The sequence below is a fragment of the Onychostruthus taczanowskii genome, unplaced genomic scaffold (genome assembly GCF_017590055.1).
Source record: "Onychostruthus taczanowskii isolate IOZ18803 unplaced genomic scaffold, ASM1759005v1 scaffold49, whole genome shotgun sequence".
Lineage (NCBI taxonomy): Eukaryota > Metazoa > Chordata > Aves > Passeriformes > Passeridae > Onychostruthus > Onychostruthus taczanowskii.
Window position 1 is genome coordinate 3,429,348 of NW_024502458.1, and position 10,457 is coordinate 3,439,804.

Here is a 10,457-nt window from a genome sequence, read left to right on the forward strand (position 1 = left end):
ATGTAGTAAAACACAGTAATCAAAATCTACACTCAGTTTCTATTTACAGTATAACTTTTATTTTTTCCATACTTATTCCAAGTCCTCCCCCAATAGCTGATGCTGCAATGTTTACATTCAACTAGGCAATGATAGTACAAACTGCTGCTTTTCTTCAGCCAACTGGCATGGAAATGTTGTCTGCACATCAGGAATTGTACCCAGGAATGGAGTCTCCAGGAGCACCCCGAGTGTCTCTGGAACACGGCTGTGGAGGTACCAGAGGTACAGGGCAGATGGCCTGCTCTCCCAGCCAGGAGAGGCAGGTGATCTGTCTGACGTACTAAGAGGAAAAAAAGTCTAAAAAGCTCTGATATTTTATTCATTACATGAATGCAGTGACTTTGCAGAGGAATGGATGTGTTTAATTCTTGCTGGGAGGAGTTGCTGAACTCCTGGCTTTCTAGGCATATCAGCTTGACTTTACAGGTACAGCCTTGTGCTAATTGACTCAGACCTCCAAGTGATGCATGTGCAGGGAGAAAAGGAAGAAGGGCTCGCATACTTAACTCTTTATTCTATTCTTAAAAAAGCTAAAACCATTTGTATATTCTTTTAATTATCAAAGTATACTTTCTCTTTCAAAGTAAACTGGTTTCTCTGGGAGGTGTTATTTTTAATAACAGCTCAGTGCTCTAGCCAGGAACCAGTAATTCAAAAAATCAATTTCTTTTCTACTGAAAGGTAGAAACAACTACAGCTCCTCTCCCTCGTTAGAAAGCCAAAGAAGCAATTAGAGCCTTCTGTTGTATTACGCTTTTCTAAAACATATTCTCTATGCAACTGCCAGACCAGTAGGACTTCAGCTGGATACAGTGATCAATGCTGTCACAAAACTGAGCAATTTCTCCTCAGCCCTGCCAACACTAGCATCTATAGGCAAAATCATTGTTTAAAGCTCATCACAGAATAATGCTGATATTGGTATTTTACAACTAATGCAACATCACGTAATTCACATGTAATCTTAATAGTTAAAAATTCAAGACTGGGGCACTAACTGAATAAACCACTAACATGAAGCTTCCTTATCTGGCATGGAATAAGGGAAGGGATAATTCAGATAACATTGTAAAGATTGGGCAGGAACAAAACAAATTTATTTCTCCATCCAGGATTTTATACACTTTACAAAAACCAGTAATATCACTGCGCCCATAAAAATGTTATCCATGGCAACAGAAAGCAAATACTACTTTTTGTCATCTAACAGGGTCTTTTTAAAACCAAAATACAAAGATCTGTGCTGTAGCAGTCCTCCACTTTGCACTGTAACAATAAGGCTTACTGTACTTTAAATACAAAGCTGTTACATCTGCAGTTATGAACCACTGGCTTTCACAAACATCATTTTATAGTTGCTTTTTGCTTCTTTTTTGTTTTCTGGAACCTCGGCTTCCTCATGTTTTTCAGTAGCTTGTAGCTCCTCTGCAGATTCCTCTTGCTCTGAATCAGAGCCACTTTCAGAATCATCTGAACTCTCATCAGAGGAGTGTCCAGCTGCCTCCTCTTCGTGTTCATCTTCCTGAAACTGTAAGTTCAGATTATGAGAGAGATAAATTATTATTTCCTGACAACTCCACTGCAGCCTTTAAAATTTCCCAGTGAAATTGTTTCACTTAATGGCTCCTTTCATTTTGGTACTAAAATGGGTCATGTTGCTAAACAGAGGCCTGTAAGACACAAACTATTAGACAGAAAGCAACTCCCTGAAGTGATTAATCATGCCAGCTGTGACATGGATGCATCACCACTGGTTTATTTAGTTACAGCAGAAATCCTAAAGACACCATTCAATGAGTCTGGAGTTCTAGATCACACCAGTTCAGTAATTCCAGTATTGACACTGGAATATTTGTCACAGAGTAACACAATGGAACTAAAGGCTAGGCATCAAGAATTCACATTTGTGACTGATCGCTCAAAGGACACTTAGCAAACTGCAGCATGAGGAATGCTGAAGTAATCCAATGATACTGCTAACAACAGTGGAGATGGTTATCCTGCCTGTTTATGTATTCCTCAGCAACACCCTGTCACTCTGTGCCCTAATCAGTCTTGACTGCTCCGGAGCAGAAGTCTTCACTTCTCAGAAGAACGAGAAGCATCAGTCATTTATGAGCACCTACATGACCACCACAGTGTACACAAACAGCAGCCAAGTGGCTGCAGTAAGTTTGTCCTTTAACCCAAACCGTGGAAGTCTGCTTGGATTTTTAAACCCAGTACCACCTTGTCTTAGTGAAGTGAAAGCCAAATCAGACAGAAACGAACTCGGTACCTCACTGAACCCGAGCCCGCAGTGGCGCCGGTTCCGCCCCGACATGGTGCTGTCCATGCTCTGCTGGTACTGAGACTCCAACTCCTCGTTCATTTTCTTGTCTTCTTCCCCTGCATTGTCCAGGGTACTTTGGTTATGGTTATTCAAATTAACAAAGACACCAAATTACAGGAAGTCACATTTTCAAAGGCAAGAAGTTTAAATGCAACCATTCTAAACTAGGATCCAGTATTACTGCATACCAACAATCAGTCTTTAAAGCAACAGTACCAAGGGTGCAAGCAGGATGGCTTTGATACAAAGAGAGCTGGGAAGTTCCTGAGACCTGATGCATTCCAGAGTTGCACTATGCAGTGTTATGTTCTACAGAACAAGGTAAATGTCATCAGTGTGACTTCTCTGTGCTTCCAGCCAATACTGCAACATGCCCCAGCAAGGAGAAACTTTGTGACCTTCACTATATAACACAGGATTACTGTGATGAAATCATCCCTCAGATATAGCATCACGCCTTGGGACAATAACACCACTCTTGTTTATGGAGCTCTATCTGAAACTGTTTCATGCATTCCAAATTACAAGGTGCAGTTACTACAGCTCTGTATTTTTCCATCCTTAGCAATTAGCAGAAAAACTAATTTTCATGAGCTACTTCTACAGCCTCTTTATTTACTTGAGTAAGTGGTCTAAAATAGTTAAGGTTCCTACGTACTTGGAAAATGTAGCAATCTCTAATTCTCCCCAAGAGGCCTGCAACAGTAGCTTTTAATTTGTATCTCTGTGAAGCTGAAAGGTTGTACTGCATTCCACCTTTCCTCATTTGGAAATTAGAGATGTACGTTATTTTAAAAGGACAAGAACTGTACGTTGGAAAAAGAGTGTTAAAACCCCCAACATTTTAACTTTTTGCCATTAACCAACAAGTACTGATTCTGTATATCACTTCAAGGAGAAGCATCACTTCCTTTCTAGAAATTCAGGTATGAAGGAGTGATTCTCAGTCTCTGTAAGCTAACAGTAGCAGCACCTGGAACCAATCCTCAGGCTTATTTTGGGCCATAGATAATTTTTCATCACGTGAAAAATGATCAGGGAAAGTATTCTGGAATATGAGGGAAAGTTTTCTGGAGTGCTGACAGCTGCTATTCCACAAGGCTTTATCAAGGCTTCTCTCAGGCAGTGCAGTCCAACCCAGCTCGGTGCCATGTACTTTGACTTCCCAAGACAGCATGATAAGGAGTTACCATGGTCCTACAGACATCCAATTATTGCTGATTGCCTTGATCTTGCAGATGACCTTGCAGCTTTTCCCTCATTGCTTTAGGGTGGAGATCTTTCCATTCAATAGGTAACCAGGTCAGGGACAAATCAACCCGTTCTTTTCTATGTACATAGTTTGGATATCCTGGCATGTACTGAACTTTAGAAGGCAGGTGAGTGCAGTCACAGAAACCACTGGTCAGCAATCTAACAGAAATAAGGAACTTCTACAACTCCACAGCCTGACCCATCCTCAGCTGCAGCCATGAATCCTGAAATTCCTCCCTGCCGTATCTACCAAGCTCAGAGCACTGGAATGTTCCTAAATAAGGGTTAGATTTCCAACTCTGTATCAGCTGTTGGATAAACTGACCTGTCCTGAAGTGAGAGGTTGATCTGTGGTCTCCGATAACAAGGCGGCCAGTATGTTCTTTCTAAAAGAAAAGGCAGTTTGTTTTGGAGCTTTAGGGTGCACTGACAGCTCTGCCAACATCCTGGACATCTTGAACCGAAAAGGTTTGCTGTCAAACCCTGTCACCCAACTGCAGGACTGGAAGCTTTCCTAGCTAACAGCTGCTGCCTCTAGGTGAGCTTGCTTCATCTTTCTTTTGCTTAATTTTCTGAAAAAGAAACCCCAACAACTACACACTCCTTGCTCTTCCCAGACCCCAGAGATGGTTCTATTTCAGTCTGTTTCTTGCCACTGATACAAAAATTATACTACACGATGCCAGACAGATGTGTAATCAGGTTCTGATCATTTACCCTTTCTCTGACACTCTGCAACAGTTCAGGCCATGCATCTTATGATGATCCCACTTTCAGACTGGTCACAGCGTCAGGTAAGACCTTCACAGTGATGATTAATTTATTGGCTCAGTAGTTGCTCATTAGCAAATGTGTCCCAGTAGGCAAGAGCTGGCATTACACAGCAAGCGGCATTAAGTACCCAAGCAGACATTCAGATTAGTGGTAGTGGGATGCTTTAATGGGGCACTGCATCTCTATCCACCACAACGTCCTAACTTTCACCTCTTTAATACAGTTAGCTACTTTAGCTTACAAAATTACTGTATTCAAGCAAAATAAGTTACTACAGGTAAAAAGGGTTTTTTTGTAAAGTAAGTAAAAGTGCAATACTAAACCACCATTTTATACATTAAAAAAAATCATTATTACATTTAACCAGTTTTGCAGCATTTTTTGCAGCAAGCATAATAGAAATTTAGTTTTAGCGTATTTTCTCTTTAAAAATATTCCCCAGGTTTACTACTTTAGTGGTTTAGTCTTTAAGCTACCACTCTTTTAAAAGTTTTTCCAGTGTCAGAGAAACTTACAGACCTAGTACGTAGGTTTGTTAATTTGTAACAAGGCCTGTCTCCCGGAAGCGTCAACAAGTAATTTTACGAGCCGGTCTGAGAGCATTTAAGCCGAGGGGTGGGGATGAAGCTGCGGCGCAGGACTCGACAACTTCCGAGCGCCGTTTTGTGTAACACGGCTGCTGATACAACAGCGGTGAACCCCAAATCCTCCGAAAGGAGAGCCCCAAAGCCCGGCAGCTCTGGCTTGCTGTCGCTTGGCTCAGATCGCCCCGCAGAACCCCGGTCCCGTGCCCGCCCCCGTGGGGGCCATGGGCAGCGTGGCGGCCTCACCTTCGCGGCGCCCATCAGCCGCAGGAACTTCTGCTTCCGCTCCTCGTTGCCGAGGTCCGCCGCCTCCCAGCTGCTGGAGCCCTGCGGGAGCACACGCTCACTGCGCCCGCCCGCCCCGAGCGGCCCCGCCGCGCCGCCGCCCCGCGCCCGGTTACATCGGGGGAGGCCGCTCGCTTGAGGCCGTGGTGGCTCTGGGACTCCCTGGCGGAGCTCATGGCCGCGGCTGGCTGACCGGGCCGCGCTGCCGCCTTCCTGCCGGAGCCGCTCCCTCGGGGGCGGGCGCGGGGCGCGCCGGGACCGGTAGTTCTGGGCGGTGCGGCGTCAGTGCGGCGCGGGCTGGCGGGGACTGCGTGTCCCAGAGGCCTCCGCGGCCGTGAGGGCCGGGCCTGGCCCCGCCTCGGGGCGGGCGGCGGCGCTGCCGGGAGACGGGAGGCGGATTTTTTTTTCTTAGCATGCAGGCGTTTCCCGGTACTTCCCGCTTCTCTCGGCGCACGGGAGTGCGGACTCTGCCCACTGCTCGGCTGGCTTCAGTGCCCGCCGGTCCGTGTTTGTGTGCCCCGCGTAGAGCCCTGTGTGTGCAGCTCCCGGTGTTCCCGTTAACCCCTCAGTGCCTCCGGCTGTTTGCCACCACTGCTGTTCCGTCACCCTCACGGGTGTACGAAACACAAACTGACGCGAAGTCCGCAGATTTATCATATCTCAAAGGCGGGTGCCGGGAAGGTGATGCCAGACTCTTCTCAGGGGTGCAGGACGAGGAGCAATGGCCATAAACAAGAAGTTCCCCTTCACGAGCAGAAACTTCCTTACACTGAGGCTGGCAGAGCCCTGCAACAGGCTGCCCAGGGAATCTCCATCTCTGGAGACATTTAAAACAACCCAGTGCAAAAAAAAAAATTTTTTTTTCTTAGCATATTAGCTTCGTTCCAACCCAAACTATGATTATGTTATTATATATATGATGTGATATGTAGAATATAATTATTTTCAACGGCTGTTTATATAGAATAGCACTAGGATATTGATGCTGTATTTCATGTTTGCATTAGTGCTCTGCTTCAGTGTGCAAAACCAATCAGGAAGGCACAGTTGTTACATTTGCTTTCTACAGCTCCTGTGGTTCTTGTTTAACAATGATAAATGAGCAGAAACAACAATTAATCCAAGAGAATCATATATTTGCATCTTTAACCTCATTTAATGTATTTAAATGTACAGACTTATATAGAGGCTGTAGTAATGGATTAATTTAAATTTTAGCATTTAAAAATTATTTCTAACAAGAGGAGTAAAACTACAAAAAAATCCCTGAAAGTGACATTACTTTGTAAATTAAAAACTCCATTTTTAGTAGCATCTAGCAGCCTTTTTAGTCTGTTTAACTTAGTAAGAATTGTGGTAATCTAATACCAGTGAAACTGCATTTTTTATAATTTTTTAAAAGTTAAGTTGTTAGTGCTTAAAGATCTGTTGGTGCTTAAAGATCTGTATCTCAATAAAAAAAACAAGTGTGAAATTTTAACTCCATGGCTATATTTCCCTTGTGGGACAAACAGACGTTTGTCTTTGGGAAAAAAAATGTAAAAAATAAGACTGCTCAAATCAGCTATTGTAACCATATCTTAGTTGTGGCTTATTGTTAAGTTCAAGCCTTTTTGGGGGCAACTGAAATGATGTAATGTTTATGTGTCTGACTAATGGTTTGTTAATTTTGGTTTTGTTTACATTTTAAATAATGATGTGGTGCTGATATTTTGGTGAAAGGCTTTTAGGATTTTTTTTTCTCCCTTAGTTTATTGCTCCCTTGTTTAAAATGCTCTGTTTTTTCAGGGAAGAGGTACCTTACCAAACAAAGACATCCTAAACATTAAATGGCAGCCATCTACCTATGGGATCACTCAAAAATAGAGTCATCTGAATGTTAATAAAAATGTGGATTCTAGTAAAAGAATGGTTATGTAAAGGTTCTGCTTCTCTTCCTGCAGATATTACAGATATGTCTGAGGATATGTGACTCATGAGCTTTATATAATTCCAGTAACACTAATAAATGATAAGAAAGGAGTTCTGAAAATCCTGTCCTGCTGGGATTCAGTGTTATATTTGCTGCATTCTTTTGAGCAACAGAGAAATGTCATTATTCTCAGAAGAAGGGACACTGAGTTTCTAAGGAGAAACATGTCTTCTCCACTCTCCGAGCTTGTTCTGGAATACAAATAAAACAATAGGTAAGCATTCTGGGTAATATTTGTGAATGTTTTCCACTGTTTTGCATAGTCTCTCTGAAGACAGTGTCCTGAAGTTAACACTCAATCCACAGGAGGCGAGGTTTTGTCATAAAGTGCCAACTGGCTGTGATGCAGAAACAGAACCTCAAGCAAATGGCTGCCTGTGTAGAGGGAGGAACAAGAGGGAGGAACAATGAGGTTTCACGTTGGGCATTAACAGAGGCAATGAGGTGAGAGTGAGATGAGCTGAAGTGACAAGTAAGGTAGCAGAATTATTTGCTGTCATGTACAGTTATCCCCTTAGACTTTTCAATATATTGCTGCTGCTGTGGTGGGCTGCAGTCTGTGGATGGGAACCATCCATGTGGGTGCAGGGTAGGTACACACCAGCTCTGCTACAGGACAAACCAGAAGAATCACTTGAATGAGGAGCTTCCAAGTTTTGAAGCTCAGTAGTTCAAAAAGCATTATAAAAACTTTCATGCAGACAAAACCTCGTCAAGGAAAAAAAAAAAAAGGAAGTTCTGGAACTAAGTGAAAACAATTAGATGGAATGGTACAAGGTCAAGTGCAGTGAAATGAGCTGAAACTTGCTGAAATGATACTGAAATCATGAGATCTCATTTCCTTTCATGGAAAGGGATGGGGGTGGGAAAGTTGAGGCCTAACTAGATCTTATGGAAACAGTTTAATGAGTGAAGATCCTGATATATATTCTTCACAATTTTTTTTTTTAAATTTAATTGGGTTTTAGTTTTTTCTGTAGAGATAGGGTAGATTAAAGTCGAACCAGATCTGACAGCTAAATAATTTGTCATAGTATAGTGTGGTAAGGATGTCTTTGCCATGCAGAGATTGACTGAGCTGCAATAATACAAATATCACACAGAGACCAAGATAGTGGTCAGCCCTGGCTTGGAAGCCATGGATACAGGGTTGAATCTTCCCTTGGTGAGTCCTGACTCCTCTCAAGACTAAGTGGCTTTTGGCAAATTGTCTTGCGTTTCTGATTTATCTGTGAAATTAGGAGAATATATCTGCATGCCAGCATTAAGAATTAATTATCAGTTGCAGAGTGTGTATTCAAAGCAAAGTATAAGTGCTAAATATTAGCTGTAGAGTAATTGGACTACTGTAATTTATAATATGCTCACTGACATTGGCTTATAAAGCAGGATCAACCTCTTCTCAAGTGCTGTAGAATGTTTAATTGTTACTAATGAACTTCTGATACTCAAAGTAGCTATCACTATGAGGCAGGGAATGCTGCCAGTACCTCTCTGTGAGAAAGCTTAACAAGGACATGAATGCCTTTTTTTTTTACCTTGGAAAACACCCAAATATGTACACATACACCTACTACAAGTGCACAGTTTAAATTACATTTTTTTAAGACGAAAAGCTTTATTTTATATGAAATAGAAAAATGACATTACCCTACCTTTTCATCTCTTTCAACTTATTTAAGCGGAAAATGCTTCCTGTTTTCTGAGCAGCTTTGCTTACTGCAATATATGGAGGGTGCCACAGGGAAGAGGGGAAAATATTCTGAAAGTGTAGGAAAGAAAGTGTATATCACTGAAAGTGAGGAAAGAAACTCTTTTATTGAAATCTGACTTGCCCAGAAAACTTATTCAATGCATTTTAGTGGCTCTATGTCTGCCAAAAGTTCAATTCCAACCTCTTGTTTTCTTTTAAGGGGTTGGGAAGAAGGAGAGACAAGCTGAGAGCAAAGAAAGAGATGTCAACGGAAGGATTGCTGACAAGGGAGCATCAGCTGAGTGAAGGCAGTCGTAGCTGTTAACATTTAAAAAGCCCTTTCAAGAACTAACAAAATAAAGGATAGAGAGGTCCTCATCCCGAAATGGCTTTTATATTTCTGAACCTGTTGTAAAAGCTTTTTTACAACATTTCCCATCTAAAACCAAAGTAGTTTCTATCATAAACAAGACAGACAGTACATCAATACAAAAAGTATCTTCAGTTACTTTTATTTCTGGACTAGCAGAAAAGGCCATAATTCAATATCACAGGAAAAAAAGTATTGTTGCCCCTGTTTAACAGAGGAAGAAAACAAAGATTGGAGAGATTGTGTCCTTGAACCTAGGTCTGTGCAGGCTTCTAGTAACCCTGCAAGTATTAGGCTTCTACAAAGATTTTTTTTTAAATTCCCAGTTTTAACACCATAACAGGTATGTTAAGAAGCTTTGTTTTGGTGTAGTCCTAGTGCAGACGGTTCCCAGGTAGTTTTTCTATCAGTGCAGCCAGGCAAGACCAACAATGTATCTCCTACTTAGAGTTGATGTGAACCAGCTACTCCAAAATTAAACTAAGCAAGCCTCTTCACTTACCACTGTACAGTGCACAGCTCTAGAATACTGTAGCTGAGTCAAAATCATTTTTATTGCAATGAAGATACAGCTTTATATATCTCACTTCTTTCCTTATTTTTCTTTTGTGCTTGCTAGCACATAAAAGCCCCAGTAAAGACAGGACATTTCACAGAAAGTATCTGCCAAGTTCAGTTATTCTACTGTGAGTCTGAATGAGGAGAAAGTCTTCAGTATTATCAAAATTAATTGGTTTGTTTAGAGTGGAAACTCTGTAGATCCTTCCTTGGGTGTATCTTCTTTTCCTTTGGTATACCGTTTCATCTATCTGTAGTAAATCAGAATACTTTAGGGAAAAGATAATCTTAACATTTTTATCTTTTTGTCTTAATGAATTTATCTTAGGAGTAATTTGAAGATGGTGTGGACAAACCACTGCTTAACATACTCTAGTGAGAAACACTTTGCTGGAAAGGTTGAAAAAAATTAACATTGTCCTTTTTTTGAGTCTCACAGCGCTCTGTAAGCCAAAGTCTTTGAAGTCTGCTGAAAATAGTCTGTTAACAGAATTTGTCTCTTCATATAACTGTTTCTGTTCCTAACAGCTTTGAATTTTTTTTGGATGAACAAAGAGAAGGAAATGTAAGTGGTATGGAAAAACTGTGACTCT

General features: G+C 41.6%; 1 protein-coding gene across 1 annotated transcript; it reads right to left on the bottom strand.

Annotated features, from left to right (window-relative positions):
• Nucleotides 1-36: 36 nt before the first annotated feature.
• CUNH11orf58 (chromosome unknown C11orf58 homolog) lies at nt 37-5,510 on the bottom strand. The gene is made up of 5 exons (XM_041415083.1): nt 5,388-5,510; nt 5,233-5,313; nt 3,954-4,014; nt 2,321-2,430; nt 37-1,570 (listed from the first exon to the last, which is right to left on the bottom strand). Exons 1-5 carry the CDS (start codon nt 5,445-5,447, stop codon nt 1,361-1,363), a joined length of 522 nt encoding a protein of 173 aa, XP_041271017.1. The 5' UTR covers nt 5,448-5,510; the 3' UTR covers nt 37-1,360.
• Nucleotides 5,511-10,457: the final 4,947 nt, after the last annotated feature.